Source organism: Oryzias latipes, chromosome 19 (assembly GCF_053564925.1).
Source record: "Oryzias latipes strain Hd-rR chromosome 19, Olatipes_Hd-rR_3.1".
NCBI lineage: Eukaryota > Metazoa > Chordata > Actinopteri > Beloniformes > Adrianichthyidae > Oryzias > Oryzias latipes.
Genome location: NC_136255.1, coordinates 18015780 through 18032070, shown reverse-complemented (window position 1 = coordinate 18032070; position 16291 = coordinate 18015780). Strand labels below are relative to the sequence as shown.

The 16291-nt window shown below is 40.9% G+C and overlaps 2 protein-coding genes across 18 annotated transcripts; one reads left to right on the top strand and one right to left on the bottom strand.

The window, feature by feature from the left end:
* Positions 1-472: 472 nt before the first annotated feature.
* cox6b1 (cytochrome c oxidase subunit 6B1) lies at positions 473-2134 on the top strand. 2 transcript variants are annotated; one of them, XM_004080370.3, is made up of 4 exons: positions 473-622; positions 1119-1231; positions 1358-1458; positions 1946-2134. In XM_004080370.3, exons 2-4 carry the CDS (start codon positions 1126-1128, stop codon positions 1997-1999), a joined length of 261 nt encoding a protein of 86 aa, XP_004080418.1. In that variant the 5' UTR covers positions 473-622; positions 1119-1125; the 3' UTR covers positions 2000-2134. The 2 variants fall into 2 exon arrangements, with proteins under 2 accessions (XP_004080418.1, XP_004080419.1); XM_004080371.2 differs by having other exon boundaries at positions 615-834.
* A 140-nt stretch (positions 2135-2274) lies between these two features.
* katnip (katanin interacting protein) lies at positions 2275-16274 on the bottom strand. Of its 16 annotated transcripts, none has more exons than XM_020712243.3 (30): positions 16144-16271; positions 15546-15643; positions 15278-15307; positions 14210-14298; positions 13769-13932; positions 13291-13403; positions 13095-13196; positions 12789-12941; positions 12394-12634; positions 12159-12290; positions 11897-12048; positions 11606-11712; positions 11374-11470; positions 11082-11291; positions 10722-10859; positions 9206-10055; positions 8046-8834; positions 7758-7966; positions 7498-7576; positions 6841-7018; positions 6605-6770; positions 6310-6476; positions 6159-6223; positions 4863-4973; positions 4541-4680; positions 4362-4463; positions 4128-4288; positions 3962-3988; positions 3626-3711; positions 2275-3531 (listed from the first exon to the last, which is right to left on the bottom strand). In XM_020712243.3, the coding sequence occupies exons 7-30, from the start codon at positions 13098-13100 to the stop codon at positions 3473-3475; spliced, it is 4425 nt and encodes a 1474-aa protein (XP_020567902.1). In that variant the 5' UTR covers positions 13101-13196; positions 13291-13403; positions 13769-13932; positions 14210-14298; positions 15278-15307; positions 15546-15643; positions 16144-16271; the 3' UTR covers positions 2275-3472. The 16 variants fall into 16 exon arrangements, with proteins under 16 accessions (XP_020567902.1, XP_078793924.1, XP_078793927.1 ...); XM_078937798.1 differs by lacking the exon at positions 15278-15307 and adding an exon at positions 15699-15857 and having other exon boundaries at positions 15546-15595; positions 16144-16257; XM_078937801.1 differs by lacking the exon at positions 15278-15307 and adding an exon at positions 15699-15857 and having other exon boundaries at positions 14210-14295; positions 15546-15595; positions 16144-16257.
* Positions 16275-16291: the final 17 nt, after the last annotated feature.

Genomic DNA, 16291 nt, shown 5'->3' with positions numbered 1-16291 from the left:
TAAAAACAGAAAAAAAAACCATCACAATCTCCCCTTTGAGATAGAAAATTATGTTCTGATGAAATCTGATACGAATGAAAACGAATGGAACTACGTCACTATTTCAGAAGTGCATTCAATTAAAAAAGTTAACTCCACGACTTTACAATAAATCATTAAAATGACATTTTTCCCCCAATTATTTTTGGAGACATTGAAATAAAGAATCGATCGATAAACGCCCACAGCTCAACATTTTCACCTGACAGACAAAAAGCAAATACCGGTAAATGATTGACGCCAGAAACGAAACATTAAAATACTTCCGCGTTTGTTTATAAGAGCAAACTGATGTGGTCGGAACAAAACTAAATGTTTACTTTAACAAAATATTATAATCTAGTCATATGAAGGTGTTACACTGAATATTACTTTGGATTAATATGGTCTGAGTTTTTATGGGATCATCATTTCAATGTGACCTGAGTCCGCCATACCGACATCAGAGAATTGCACGGTCGCAGCTGTGGCACATCCCCACCGGAGCGCGCGCGTGCATCATCGCGCATTGTTTCTCGGAGGAACGTCACCGATCTAACCTTCCGGTATAAAGTCACTTTCTGATCGAGCTAGCCGCTCAAAGGTAACGTTTACCTGCATGCCTTCAGCTGAACAAACCGAACCTTTCTAAATGAAATGAGTCGTGATCTGTGGGTTAGGTCAGACATTAACAACCCGAATCTAAAGACTGTAGCCTACAGCTCCGGTTGAATTATTCTATTGAAGGAAAAGGAAGCGACTGTCAAAAAGAAAGGACCGTGTGGCCCGAAAGTCTCTCAGTCAGAGACTGCCAAGGTCATAACATATACATTTTTTCTGTTTAATGTTGTTAATGTAGGCCAATAAAAGTTTTGAAATGTTAGGACTGCTGCCGCATTAATAGGATGTTGCGATGGCTAAACATGAATGAATGGAGCTTCGGATGCTCACTTTATTTTTTTTTTTAGAAACCTCATCCGGATCTGAATTTGAAACCACCGTTTAGTCTATATTCTCCTGTCAAGGTTACAAGATAATGCAGGAATTTATCTGATAAGGAAAAAAACTAACATTTTTTTTTCTTCCTAATTTCTCGACAGAATAAAAATGGCTGAAGACATCCAAGACAAGCTGGAGAAATACCGCACTGCTCCCTTTGACGCTAGATTTCCCAACCAGAACCAGACCAGGAACTGCTGGTCCAACTACGTGGGTATGATTGCATCATGTATATATTCTAAAAACAGATATACTGACCTGTTAGGATGTGAAAACATAACCTGTCAAGATTATGTTTCTGCATATTTGATTGATTTAAATAAATGGGTTCTGTTGATAGATTACTACCGCTGTCAGAAAGCCCTGGACGCCAAAGGAATAGACACAGCCCCCTGTGAATGGTACAAGAGGGTCTACAAATCTCTGTGCCCCATGTCCTGGGTAAATATACCCCATAATTCCCAGCGTTTTTACAAGTCCTAGTGGAAAAAAACCGTAACAAACGAGCTCAAGCATACAAGAAGCAGAATATAAAAAGCCTCTGCTAAATATAAAACAATCATTTTATTTAGCATGGGAACAAGTTGTCATTCCTTCCATTCCTGAAAGTTTTAATAGAATCCAGGAATGGAGAGAAACAGACTTCAGATTTCCTTATTTACTGTGGTGGAGTTTAACCTCCTTAAGTTCTCACTGCAGAACAAATCTTTAAAAATGATGTAAACATTAGTAGAGCTTATCCTTTTTTTCTAATACCAAAGGAAGCACATTTAATAGAATGGACTCGGCCACACAATCTGTCAGTGTGGATTGTCATTTCAGATCAGGAACATGGAATATTGTGTAAAAATCAGAGCTTTTTTTTGGTTTATTCTCACTTTGTATTATCCAGAAGCATTGACCATCTCTAAAAACTTTGTCCCTGTAGGTCCAGAAATGGGACGACCAGCGAGAGGAGGGGACATTTCCAGGAAAAATCTAAAGCTGCCCTGGTCAAACCTCTTCAGCTAAATGTTTGTCCTGCTGTGCCTCAGGAGCACACTAGTACTGAATGTTCATTTCTTATAAAAACAGAGAAATGTACGGTCGATTCGACATTAAAAACTCAGGATACATATTTGAAAGTGTTGGGTATTTTCCTCTCCTTTATCACACATTAGTCCCAATCTGGTAAGATACTTTATATATATATATATATACTTATACCTTGATCAGCTACATCAAATAAATGTTTTTTTCAAGAATAAAGAAGATAAATAATTTTCAAAGTTTATTCATTTCAATAAACTAACATCAAATACACTTATAAGATTAGAAAAATAAATATTCAAATCAAAATCAACTGTTCCAAACAGCAGAACTGACATACACAGTAATGGGCATCGCTGCTGTTCTGAAATTAAATACATACAACTGCATTTCATGTACAGTTACTCTCAGGAGTACAGAGTGCAAAAGTCGTTGGTACTGGGGTTTAACAAACAGTACAAACTTCTTCAAACTGAACTATTATTGAGGACACTTCCATGCAACGTCTTTAAATATTGACTAAAGAAAGGTACAATACGATCTAAGCACTAAGTGGAATATATATTTCCCTTTTAAACGGCATACTTTTCATCTTGAGGTAATCGAACAGTATTTGCATAACAGATGCTGCTTGCTATCCATTTCATATACTTTTTTTTTTAAATCATTGTAAAGCTCTGCATCTATGTTTGCCTCCAAAAATCCACAAAACCGCATCTTTGATAAAGGATTGCAGTACTTTTTTACTTAGAAAAAATGTGTAATTTCTAATTTTTCTAATTTTTTTGGTCAACTATGGTCTCAATCGGACAAATGTTTGCATAACTTTAGTTTTTCTTATAAGTTGAACGCACTAAATGATGTACCTATTATTTATCATAATTATTTGTATAAATGTAAGTTTCCAACATCTCGATTTTGAAATCATTTATGGATAGAAATGGGTGGCTGCATAGCTTTACATCTGGCTTTTTATTATTTAGAATATATGAGGATGCGCTCAGCTCTTAGGTGGATACAAAACACAATTACCAACATCCTGACGTGAATATATTTATCAGATCTTTGAGCATTATGTCAGAAGCAGCATTAGTGTAGCAGAATAAGATTCACACAAAGCAGCCACATGTAGTGTTGAGTTTAGGCACAATTAAAGGGCTGGTAAAACACAGCATCTTGTGTTCTCCTGGCACTGTGGGAAGGGGATAACAGGTATGATACAGTACGTGGTCAGGGTAAAACCTGTGAGTCTTTTGAAAGCAAAAGATAGAAGAAATCCAAAAATAAAGTGGAGTCCCTGTGAGTGTCCATGCTCCGTCCACTTATGTTGCCATTATGAGACCTGGTAAGGTGGCTGCTGGTTGTTTCACTGCCAAAGGCCCCGCTTTTTAAAGTAATTCTGCCTTTTTCTGTGTTGACTCGTCAGTTAGTACCTCCTCTTTCCATGTTTTCCACCATCGGTCATGCAGGTTTTAGGCCGGAGAGCTGAGGCGAAGAAGACCACACAGGTTTTGATGTTGACATGTAAAACCAGAGTTTTATACAGTTGTATACAAAAGCAGTCGTTCTGCTAAATCACCTGGATCTGCCGTTTGCTTTTTCTTGCTGTGATGAACAATCTGATTCTCGTTGGTCATCTTCACGTCCTGGTCCTCCACGTGATTACTGCGCAGCAAGAACAAGAACATGGCGGGCATTTTCAGGTCAATGTTTTTGTTGTTTTTCCCTGCACAACATAGATATAGACACTTGAAGCTCTAAAATAAAATACACGGGGGAGAAGAGGAACGAGCACAAATCGGACACGTGGAAAGGAGGGAGTGGAACTGTAGGGGGAATCTGAGGACGTGGGATCTTTACAGGGATTGACCACAGGGAGGTGCTAACATGGAACTTTCTGAGCTCTGTTACTCACTGTCGGTGGTGTCTGCTGCCACGAAGGCTGAAGTGAAGAATAGTTGTTCAAAACTACTGAATTATTGGAGCTTGACAGCTCTTTTTTACACTTTCTTTTTCATATGGGCTAGTTTTAAGCAGATCTGAAAAAAAGAGGTAATTGGTGAGGGAAAAAGCTGGCGTACCTGATGACCGTGTTTCTCTCGCGATGAGCGATGTAAGTATCGTCTGTGAATAAGATGGTGTGGTACGGGACCACTGGATCACAGGTGGGCAGGATTCCCTGTGCTCGGGGGCTTACGCATTCCAAGATGCCATTATAGACCAAGAGGTCGTCCACTAGTAGCTATGCACAGACGGTCATGGGGTTTGAAATCCAAATGCAAACAAAGAATTTCAAATGTCACCAAAAAGCTTACCCCAAACTCTTTAACTCCTCTCTGAGGTGTCTTTGAATAGTTCCACAGCTTGATCATGGAAACGGTTACGGGCTGATCGAAGATAATGTAGACACGGTTCACCTGCATCACAAACATGTTAAAACTCTGCGTAAATGCAAACCAGGATAAAAAAATAAAAAATAAATCTTCTTGCTCACCAATCCTGGCAACACGGGCGCTAACCACATATGTCTGCCGTCGTGTGTGTTGTTGACTCCATCTATTAATTTTTCAGGAGTCCTTACATCACCGCTGATGTTGTCCAACACATTCACACTGTCTGGAAATGCTGCGATGTCTGGTGGACAAAATGTTGAGGAGCGATGGAGAACAATGAACCATGAATAATTCCAAAATGCTGGCATAAGCCCCAACTGACAGCCGGTTTGAAAGAATCCTGTGACCACGCAGAGTTTGAGTGGCACATCACAAATGCAAGAGGTGTAACCATAAGTCTAAATGGCTCCAACAAAAGGATACTGTTTTCAGAGAGGTTGATCTTCTCGTGGTTCTGGTCATAAAACTCCAGGCCGTTCAGACCAATGTAGTAGGGATCTCCCCAGGTGGTTAAAAGCTGCAGCTGAAATATGACTGATAGGTGATGTTAAAGAATGAACAGAAAGAAAAAAATCAAACCTCTTTCTTCTTTTTGCAGCATTTTGCAGCATTTTCTCTAAGTGCTGCAAAAGTGGTGGATGTTAAGATAACTCTATTGAAAAGTCTAGAAAAAAAGGTCTATTTTCTTATGTTTTTAAGTTCTAAGAACTGTTCCAAACTCACTCGTCTAGCATAAAGAGATCACTTGACCCAGAAAGAGTTAATTACCGTAATTTCCAGATGATAAGCCGCTACTTTTGTCACACGCTTTCAACCCTGCGGCTTATTCAATGATGCGGCTAATTTATGCATTTTTTTTCTTTCTTTCTTTTTTTTTTAATGCATTTTTTCTAATGACCACTAGGGGCGCTCGATCAGAAAGGGTAAGAGTGAGACAGGGGGATTGCGGTATATGTGTCGAGGAAGACACAAGTTTAATGTAAATTCCTGCTCTGTGAATGAATAGCACGGACAGACCCTTATTATGGAAAATGCAAGAAGAAATGCATATGACGCAGCTTTAAAGTTAAAAGCAGTGTGAAAAAATCCACCATCCTTGCGCTGCATGTGCTCCCTCCTCTTTCTTACACACACGCGCGGTTTCAGCACATACACATCCTCACTCTACAACACATGTTTCAATGTGGGCACATGGGGCTTATAGACAGGTGCGGCTCAAGTATGTACAAAATGGTTTATCCTTTAACAATGTAATGGGTGCGGCATATAATTAGGTGCGCTCTATGGTCCGGAAATTACGGTATAACTGAAACAACTAAACACGAATAGACAAACTCAGTCAATGAGGAAAAATGAACAAAAAAAAGAAAGAAAAAGTAAAACAACTTCTTTGTATAAAACTGTAGATGTAAGTAATTTTCTTCACATCAAATGTCTTCTTCTTTAGAAAACTTTTCCTTCCTTAAAACTTATGTGCCAGTATTTGATCAAACTTTAGTTGTTTAGGTTTAAGTTTGCTAACCTCTGTGACAACCTTTCTAAATTTTGAAGAGGAAAACTAAATCTAGCCTTGCCTTTGCTGGTTATAAGGTATATCAGAATACCTTTATGGTTTTTTTCCATTTCTATTTTTACAGAAATAGAAGCTGAATAGAAAGTAGATGGTATGAAAGTAAAACTATCTAAACCAAAATGCTAAATTAGTGTAAAAAAGGATACATCCACAAGGCATGATGGGAGCTTCATAATCCATGCTGGCCAGTTCCTGCTTCTTGGAACTTACTCTAAAGTATAAACATTAAACATATTTAATAAAATCTTCTCCGGTTTGGTTTAAAAGAGAGGTTTGTGTGGATCTTCTACCTCATACCTGTGAGATTCTTTGTTCTTCTTATTATCTGTTGGCGTCTGAAGGAAGTTGATAAAGAGGATCTCCTGGGCAAAATCAAAGTGACAGTTGCCGGGTCCTTTCCTGATGAGGAATCCTTCCACGGGAGAGATCGCAACATCGTCCAAAAACAAATGGACGACTTTCACCTGAACACAGAGATTTTTACACTTACTTGATGACAAAGAGCTGCATTCGTTTATTCCCTCTAAAACAGAAGAACTATGCGTGCTAACCAAGCTTGTGTTTGAATTTGGACATTTGAGTGATAGCTTACCCCTCTGTATGAATCCTCAGGAGACTTGTTGTAGTTCCAGATCCGGAGGCCAGCTATAACCTGGGGTTTGGTGAAGGTGATGCTCAAAATGTGGGGCTCTCCATAGGAGAAAGGAATCAGCCACATGTGCTCGTCGTCTGTGGTGACGTTGTGGCCGTCAATTAGCCTGAAGAACAAAACGGGTTTTTAAAGACTAGTCCCTTCAGTACTGTACATTTGGACTCGGTCAGACATACTTATCAAGGGTTCGCAGGTCATTTTCATACTCCTCTAGGTCGTTGAGGTCCCTCGGGGAGGCAGCCATCATGCCAAGATCTAAAGGTAAACTGTCACCACTTTTCCCCACTATTTCCAGGCCTGTGAGGCCCACATAATGGGAGTCTCCCCATGTCATCACCAACTCTACTCTAAGGCCTAAAAGGACAAAAGAAACACATTTTATTGACAACAAAAACAGTGATGCAAAACAGTTCAAAGCGTTCACAGTGGTCTTTTATGATTATTCCATTTTAACCAAAATAAAATTGTTAAAAAAACGGTTGTTTTCTAGGATATAGTTTCTGCAGAGCCACAAGATTTATTCAGAAATTCGCCATTGAATTATGGGTGGGACTGCTGGCACTGAAGAACCCCGCCCTCCCTTCCTGTTGCTGAGATCTCAGAGCAGGGATCTTGTGGCCTGCCCAGCGTATTTTCTGTCACAAATAAGCTTTTTTTCAAACCAGAATTTTTTTTTGTCTGTTTTTGATTCACAACAATCCAGATAAAGAAACCCTCAGAAATGCATTTTAAGCTGAATTTTCTTTATAAGTCTCCTCAGTCATCAAAAACACCAAAAACATACCGTAATTTTCTTCAGAGTGGGTCTTTAAGAGAAAGATCAGTTGACTCACACTTTCCAGTGTACATCCCAGGAATATGCTCCACGTTCTCCTCATAATTGCTTAAGGGTAACTTCAGTGGATGTTTTAACTAAAAGAACAAAAGTTCACATAATTAAGCTTCTAATATTAGTGTTTTCTTCTTTTTTTAAATGTTCAAATGTGCAATTCTTTGTCCATGTTGAAATCCTTTAGCTTTCATGAATCTTTAAATATACAAAAATTATTTGTTTCCAAGTTATAAAATCAAGTCATTGGTGAACTCTTCTTACACAGAGGTCTTCCTCTCTGAAGCCAGCCTGTGTGAACGGCCTCTCTTCTCCTTCGCCATCAGCGGTGCGCGGCCTCTGCAGCTCCTCCTCAGATGCCAAACTCTGATGACCCTCAAATTCACCGAGGAAGGTTTCATCATAACGAGACATGGCTTCCAAGATCTCATCATCAGTGGTGAACAGGATGGTGTCTCCAAACTGATCCAATTCTAAAGTGACACCAGAATGAGGGAAGGTTGCACTAAAGTGACACAAGTGTACATTTTATGAAGCCTTCTGCTCAGATACCTCCGCAGAGCGTTCCGGATGCCTTGGCGATTTCTTCTCTGAAGATGCATCTTCCATCTAGCAGCATCTCCACTTCTCTCACACCGCGGAATGAGTGAATGCGGGACTTGTTGTAGTTCCAGATACGAATCATAGCAATCTGACACACGCCTCCAAAGTCCATGAAGATGCTGTGATTGCGACCAGGGGTAAAGGGCGCTAACCAAAGGTGCATGTCGTCCTGGGTGCGATTAACACCGTCGATTAAGTTGGTGACCACCCGTGGATCCTTGCCGTACGCGGGCAGAATGTTGATGTCTGGGGGGTTAGCGTGGATATGTACAGGGCGAAGGGGCTTCCCAGAAGAGCTAAACACTTCAATGCCATTGAGACCTACATAATGGCGATCTCCCCATGTGGACAGAATGTTTATAACCAACTTTTGTCCTTGTGGGAGCACAGGGATCTCAAATTCGTCTTCTCGCTCCACAGATGGATCATCTTCAGACACTTCAGATGTTAGACCCTGAGAGGTCAGGGAAGTCAGCGGGCTTCTGGGAGCTGTAGAAAGGTTATTCTGGACTGTGGGGGTATCCAGTCTCTTATACTGAAGGAATTCATCGAGGATGTCACCTTCAAAGCTCATGTTGGAGATTCGTCCTCGCTGACACTGGTTAAACTTTATGAGAGAATCCCAGGACTCCCTGAGGGTGTCATCCTGATGGCTGTGCAGCTGGGCCCGGGAGCTGCTCTGTCTCCTGTCCGGGTTCACCAGAGACATCGGATCTTCTAAGGCATAAATACCAGACTCTGCGATATAGACACAAATCAAACTAAATGCAAACCCTAAAGTGTTTATTTCTGTTTATGCTCAACCAGAGCATTTGCTTATGAACATAAAACAAACAAAAATACTAAAAATAAACAACTGCATTAAGTCTGTCAAACGGTCCTAATCCACAGTCCGAAAAGTCTGTAATTCACGTCAAAATACAAGATTAATAAAGTAAAGCTGAAAAGGCTTGATGAATAATTCTAAACTTTAGACCAATAAAGGTTTATTTAAAATTCATTATTTTAAAAATGTATTTAAGAGTGTTTTACTTTGTGAGCAGCTAGGTTAGTTGGTATTTATGAGAAAAACAGAAAAAATGCAAATGGAAGGAGAAAACCCCACACACCTGTGTTTGTCCCGGCAGCAGCCCTCTGATGCTGCTCTTCTGCCTGCACTCCAACTACTGAAGGACTTCTGAAGGAGCTTCTGCGTCCACTGACGGGTCTTTCTGCCTTTGGCTCCAAAAACTCCTCCAGCAGGTTCGCACTCAAGTCCAAAGAACCAGTCTTTTTCTGACCCCCGTTTGCTGTCCTGTCTACTCCCCGGCACACTCGGCCCGGGTTACAAGGCAGCTCTGGTAGCATTGAAGACGATGAGGCTGCTGGTGGTTTGGATTCGCCAGAGTGCTGAGGTACCAGCCACAGAGGCTTCTCCCTGCTGGTTTCAGAGCCCTCTGGGGCACCTCTGCTTAGAGGCTGCAGCCACTGGGAGGCAACCCTTGAGGAGGATGGCTGAGTGGTGACCGTCTGGTCAAGAGGAAGCAGCTGCTCTACCTGCTGCCTAAGACAATGAGACTCTTCCAATGAAGCAAGGTCAAAAGAGTTCTTCTGTGTGGAGGAACGCCAAGAAGAAGTGGCTGATGGGATGAGGGGCAGCAGAGGGGTGTGGGCTTTTTCTTGCATGTCTACCAAAATTTGGCTTGGTGCATCTGACGATGCTACTGAACTTCTGTATCGCTGCATTCTGCCGCTCTCTGCCCCCTTCTTGTCGTCATAGTGATGGGGAGTTGCTCCTCTCAAATTGTGCCCAGAACACACAGGGGTGGAGAAGGACGACTCTGGGATCTGGGAATCTTGAAGGTTGATTGTGGTGCTGTAGTCAAAGACTTGACTGCCGCAGCCCTTCTCCAGCTCACCTTCAAACACCAGGGTGCTGTTCAGGTAAAGCTTTACATGGCGTGCTCCTATGTCGAGGTCCTGAAACATACACAACCTTGACTGATCTGCGTTTTGAACTTAAAGAAATGCTTAACACCTACAAATGTATTAGAAACAGGTCAAAATGAAGCAAATCATCTCCACAAAGCCTAAAACATAAAGAGGAAAACTTGAAAGTTTCAGTATTGATAGAAAACTGTAAGGCATTTCAAGAACCCTTTATTATTACTACATATCCTATCAAACGTACTAGGCTAGCAATAAGTGGTGCTATTACAAAATAAATCTGCCCTGTCTGAATTTACTTACCTCACAAGCTTAAGACCTCGATGATATTAAATCACAAACAGGTATAACTAGAGGGGACATTAGTGAAGCTACAAAATATTATAATGAAGGTTTTGTACCCCCTTTATGAGCAGAAACTGCTCAAAGACAGAAGCCCAATCCGCACTAATCCTCTGGCTAATCTCTCAGTGTTCCACATTTGGATGGAGTGACTGTCGGCTCAGCCAACCACAGCTTGAAGACGGGCACTTCTCTCACGTAACCGTCAGTCACCCCAACAACAACAACCACACGAAAGCTAGTGGAGCCTGCTGAAAACAAAACTCGCACTCGATAAAGACACCATAAATATTCATTTGACATTAGATTTAGAAAATAATTCAGAGTAAACCCCCAAACTGGTTACAAAGCACATACTTTGAGGCTTCTGTTGTAATTCCAGATTTTGATACAAGATATTCCAAAATCCAGAGAGCGCTCCATGTTTCTGATGATGAAATAAAGCTGGATTGGAGGGTGGAAAGGGCACGTCCACATGTAGCGCTCTTTAGTGGTCTGTCCAAAAACGACAATAAGAAAGGAGTAAGGTACTGTTAACAAGCAATGTATTTGTAGTCAGGTTGAAAAGCATAAGTTTGTTCAATCATCCTATCATCATCATCCTCCTATTTTTAACAGGAAGTAAGCAGAGATTTAACCCCAATTTGGGGAGAACCAGTGTAACTAGCAAGCTTGTAGAATGAGCAACTATTTAATTTTATGCGGAACAATGTCCACCTTCATTTTTCCGTTGACGAGGGCACCCAGGTTCCCTGGGAAGTCGGCATTCCTGACATCTAGGTCATGAGGGGAAACGTAGATCTTCTTGTTTCTGCGGCAGAAAAACTGCACCTCGGTCAGCCCCACCTGGAGCAAGTTTCCCCAGTTTGACAGGATCTCCATGGTAACGTACAACGCAGGGGTGACCTCTGCTGGCGACTGCCCTCTCTGCAACACCAAACCACAGTTGGTGTAACGAGGCATCATCAGGATTATTCACTCTGATCTGCGAGACGTGTTGCTGACTCACAGTCTGCTTGCTGTGATCTGTTCTAACATTGTGAGAAATATTGTGGCTAGGTCCGGCTTCGAGCTTCTCCAGGGCTTTTAACAGCGTCTGTTGTTGCCTAAACAAAATGTTTGACACTGTGAGCTTGTTAGTTTTGTCAGCTGGGTGATGGCTGAGCCCTGGAGCAGCAACAATCATTATTTAAAGTAACTGAGTTGACACCTACAACATTTTTACTGAACTGCTGTCTTACCTGGGAGCCATGAGCGTTATGCGTTGCATTGCCACTGTGACATTGTTTTCATCTTTGTCGTGTTTGATGTCGGGCTTCAAGCCATCCATCATCTGGTGTCCCCGAGTCTGGATGAAACGGTAACAAATAGACAGCAAAAGAGGTTAGCACATAGACGCTTAAAATCAAGCCCAAACTGAAAACAAAAGCAAACACAGAGTAAAACTGGATACAGAAGAACGGCATCATGGTGTCACAGTAAATGTACAATCTTTAGGAAAGGCAAATTAAATATAGGGGGGTCAAACAGACCATGCCGTGACTGAAGAGCTCAGCGTTCTGGATTGAAGCGTTTTCTTTCTGTATTGCCTGGCACACCATGTACCGCGTTTCCTCTGAGTCTCGCTCTTCAACTGAAGCCTTTCTAGTGGCTGACAGGGATCTCTCCAATTGACTTCTTGGCCCTCAACGAGAGACAGATTTTTTAAAAGCTATTTCTTTATGGCAATACATTAAACTGGTTCAAAGAAAACTTTCTTTAGATTTAAAAAAAAAAGTCAAATGTACAACTTACTCTGACCGTCCCAGCCATCTTGTGAAGGTGGCCTATCTAAAGTTTTGCTCTTCACCAACACAGGTTTGACTGGTATAAAGGTGTCAACGCTTTCTTTCCTTTTTGCAGAAAGAGAATGTTCAATTTTATGACCTGTAATTACAAACAGAGGCCATTCAATCAAAGATTCAATTTAAACTTGAGTTCAAAAGCTGCTATTAAAAGAGCAAATAAAGAAACAGGTTTCCAGCCGGACCTTTTGGGGAAGGTCCAAAATCCAAAACGATGAGATTCGTTGAGTCAAAGTGATTCTGAGTCCGGCTTGGTTCCGAGTTAGAGGAGGACTTGGAGGAGGAAAGGGGGAGCCCAAGCTCATCCAGACTCTCTGTGCTGTCCTCTCTCTCAATCTGCTCCTCTACCCACTCCTCATCTGACTCCTCCCCCGCTGAAACGCTGCTGCTCCGTCGCATGCTAACCTCCAGGTTCCGACGCAAAACCTAGTTCAGACAGGCAAAAACGCTTCAATTCCTGGAGTCATCAGTCACGCAAATATGCAGACATTGACAATGTTATAATTTGTGATGACTTATATCTACATTTCCTATGTGATAAGAAAATTCCCCACATATTTGTGTGTAATATTCCGTTTACCTTCACTTCCTCAAGGTTCAGGAGCACCTTCTCAGCATGCTCCTGGCTTGCTTGGCCTCCCTGGCTCTCGGGCTTGGAGCGTGAAACCTTGCAGGGGTCCCTCTGGCAGCAGGGACTATGAGGGGAGCGAGGACTTGAGAGAGGACTAGAGCTCTGTGCAGAATCACAGTCGTCAGAAGAAAAAAAAAAATGGGAAAAACAAGAGAAGATAGAGAGATGCTGAGTGGTTGAGACAGCTACATCTTACACACAATGCCTTCCCTAAAACACCCACACACGCCGTCTTAGTGGAAATCGTCACCCTACCTCCATGTCTACACTTTCATAGGGATCAAAATCATCAGAGTAGCGCGTCTCTGGGGTTAATTTCAAAGTTGGGCCATCCTCTGTTTGTATTTCAACTGAATTCTTAAGACAGGAAAGGGGAGATTATGTAAATAAAAAACATATTGGTTTTTTTTTTCTTTGTTAAATCATAGAATGTAATATTAGAGGGCTGTACCTGCACCCATTCTTTCCTCTGAACCTTTTCTGGGGCGGTTTGGCTCCTCTTACCGTTTGTCTGATCTGGAAAGCGGCTAGCTCCGGCTAGCTGGTGGGCGCTTCTACACACATCTGCAGATGAGTCAGAGCACAGAAAGGAGCATGAGCAGCATACAGCAGACTGCTGCCTCAGGGGAGAAAGACACATGCAGATGGTGCACAGCACATGCAAAATGACAAAAAAAAGCAGGCAAATAAATAATTGCTGCAAGCTATAATTGTCACTTCCATTTACTCACAATGACTGAGCACAGAAGCAGAGCATGCAAACCACAAGCTGAGGAAGAGGTGGTCTTTAATTGCTGCATTGAATTTGTTTCATATGACAGAACTATGCAGCTTGATTCAATTGTAGCTAACAAGCCTTTAAAATGTCATCCATAAGTTAAAAAAAGAGGATGTTTGATATGAAATTGATTTTTTTAAACACAGCATACCAGCCGCATGTGCATGCAGAGAGGAGTCAGGCTTTTTTGGGGGGCTTTTGGGCTGCCTTTTGTTACATTCAGCATTGGCTCCGTTAAGATATATTGAAAATCCTTGCTCAAGACGTTCCAACTCGATCTCTTTGGGGCCTTTTACTCTGAGGCGCTTTAAGATTCTGAAAACCAAAGAAAACTGTTCAGTACCTAAAAAGAAGAAGTAAAATAAAAAATCACAGGGTTTAAGTCAAATATTTTAATAGATAATAAGCCATTTAAACTTCCTTAAAAAAACAAAACAAAGTCCATAAACTTCACAGCTATAAAAATGTATTTTTCAAAGCCAAAACTCAAACTAATCAGTGTAGCTGCTGGACACCACTGAAAGTCAAACAAGATCATCTCCTCTGTGAAATCCAATCTGGCCATCTGGGTCCGCCTGTGCTCACACCTCACCTGTTTTTGTGTTGGAGGGAGATTAAATATTCATCCAGAGTGTCATCTCCAGCAAAGGCAGGTTTCTCCGTTTGGCACTTCTTAGTCTTCTGCCGGAACATATGCATAAAACAAACCACACACGATCAAGAGTCATAAAAACTCACAGCTGATGGCACAAAAAAGGCGCTACTTTTTTTACACCAGTATTCACAAAAAACCTAATTATAGGCATTGAAACATTTATGCATGCAACTTTGCTCTCTCAGACTGGTTTAAAAATAGAATCAAGCTTTATTGTAGAAAAACGTTAAAACATATCACTAATAGTGAAATGTTCAGAAAGGTAAGTAAAAGCTGAATTAAAAGCTTAAAGTCTTAGAGCATCTGTGTCAAACTCAAGGCCCACAGGAAAATTGTGGCCCGCCGTGTCATTTAATGTGGCCCGCAAGAGCATAAAAGTTTTTAATTTCTTAAAATAATTATTTTTTTTTGTTGATTACATATTATTTATGTGTAGCTACTGTCTTTTGTGTGTATGCAGACAAATTGTTGTCATCAAACCATCAGTTGGATGCAAGGCTGTATGCAGCCTTTTTTTGTAAAATGTTACATGTGTAATACATGTTCTTTTTAGCTCAGTTTTGTTATTTTTCTTTATTCACTTGGACAGTCTGATCCTTCATTAATGGAGTTATGTGTGTTTTAATAAGTGAACAAAATTTAAAAGGATTTATGCTAGAGTAACAAGCAAACATATGTTTTCTATGCAACTGTAATTGTCACTTTAATAAGTTGACACCCTTGTCTTAGAGGCAAATAGAGACACAAATATGAATCTTTGCGGCAATAAACCGTACAGAAATGACCAAAAAAAATGAAATAAAAAATGCAAATTCAATAATATGTAAATAATAAATAATGATACTATAAACATGGTACAGACAAGAAAAAGCACCAGCATGATATACTGGGAAACAGAGCAGAATGAACGTGGAAGAAGCACTGGCAGTGTCAGAACAGTCACAAGTCATGCCAGTTCCATCACCATGAGAAATCATGCAACAGAAGAAAATAGGAGGGTCTTACTTAGGATCTACAAGTCAAAATCTACAGCTTCTGTCAGGGAGAGAAGGAAGGCAATGAATATTTTAAGGAGGGAAATAGAAAATACTTGTTAGTGAAAAATAACATCTGTAGGGGGGGGGGGGGGGGGGTCGTTCTTGGCTACCGATTCCAGAGGTTTTCTTGATCGTAAAGCGGGGGGGTTGAGAAAAAAGTGAGTTGACAGTTGATTCGAATAAAGAAAACATGTTAGCGACAGAGAAAATGAGTGGTTACATAAAACTCATCTCACCTCCATTGTGTGCTGCGGATGATACCGACCTAAAGAAACTATCCCATAATCTGCAGGAAAGCGAACGTTTTTAAGGCATCTTTACAACTCGTTCATCGCTGAAAGGGGGAAATTCCAAGGTTAACATTCACATCTGTCCTGACAAGAACGTACCTCATGTTCGCAACAACAACATCCTCGAAGAATCTGAACAAAACGACCCCGTTAGTCTTTGTGTCTGCTTTTCTCGTTGGTAACAATTTTATTTATTATAATCCCACATTTCGTTTGTGTAACAGTCGGGGAGTTGTCGTCCGGTAATGCTTACCATTTCTGTTCAACATTAACAAGTTACGGTTAGATGATTAATGTTCCTTTTCTGCTTGCAATACTGCTTAAAGTTAAACACATAAATGATCTTCATAGGAATCCACAACATTAGCAAGCTTCTAAATCAAGCTAGCGCCGATGCTAATAACAAACGGAAAGCTAGTGAGTTAGCATGTGACAAGTTGTTAACAAATACAATAATTTAAAAAGTAAATACAGCCTTCAAAGTCTTTTGAATATTTTACCCTCCCCCTCCCGAAATCCTTTGTAAATGTAGCGAAATACTCACTTTATGTAAAGACGCTATTGTTTTTAGGGGGGTCATTACGACTGGAAATACACATTTATTTTCCCTATTTTCTCATGTGTCTCGTGTATTGTTGGTTGGTAACCAGGATAGCTGCCCACCAATGAGAGTGGCTCATTGTTAGACACGC

What these genes read in the sequence shown, in the direction of transcription:
- cox6b1 (XM_004080370.3), top strand. Translation starts at nt 1,126, where the DNA reads ATGGCTGAAGACATCCAAGACAAGCTGGAGAAATACCGCACTGCTCCC. An exon ending in CTGCTGGTCCAACTACGTGG is followed by an intron (nt 1,232 to 1,357) that starts GTATGATTGCAT and finishes TTCTGTTGATAG; the next exon opens with ATTACTACCGCTGTCAGAAA. An exon ending in CTCTGTGCCCCATGTCCTGG is followed by an intron (nt 1,459 to 1,945) that starts GTAAATATACCC and finishes TTGTCCCTGTAG; the next exon opens with GTCCAGAAATGGGACGACCA.
- katnip (XM_078937796.1), bottom strand. Translation starts at nt 16,179, where the DNA reads ATGACCCCCCTAAAAACAATAGCGTCTTTACATAAA. An exon ending in ATGAAAGTGTAGACATGGAG is followed by an intron (nt 12,942 to 13,094) that starts GTAGGGTGACGA and finishes GATTCTGCACAG; the next exon opens with AGCTCTAGTCCTCTCTCAAG. An exon ending in GAGGAGTTAAAGAGTTTGGG is followed by an intron (nt 4,289 to 4,361) that starts GTAAGCTTTTTG and finishes GTCTGTGCATAG; the next exon opens with CTACTAGTGGACGACCTCTT.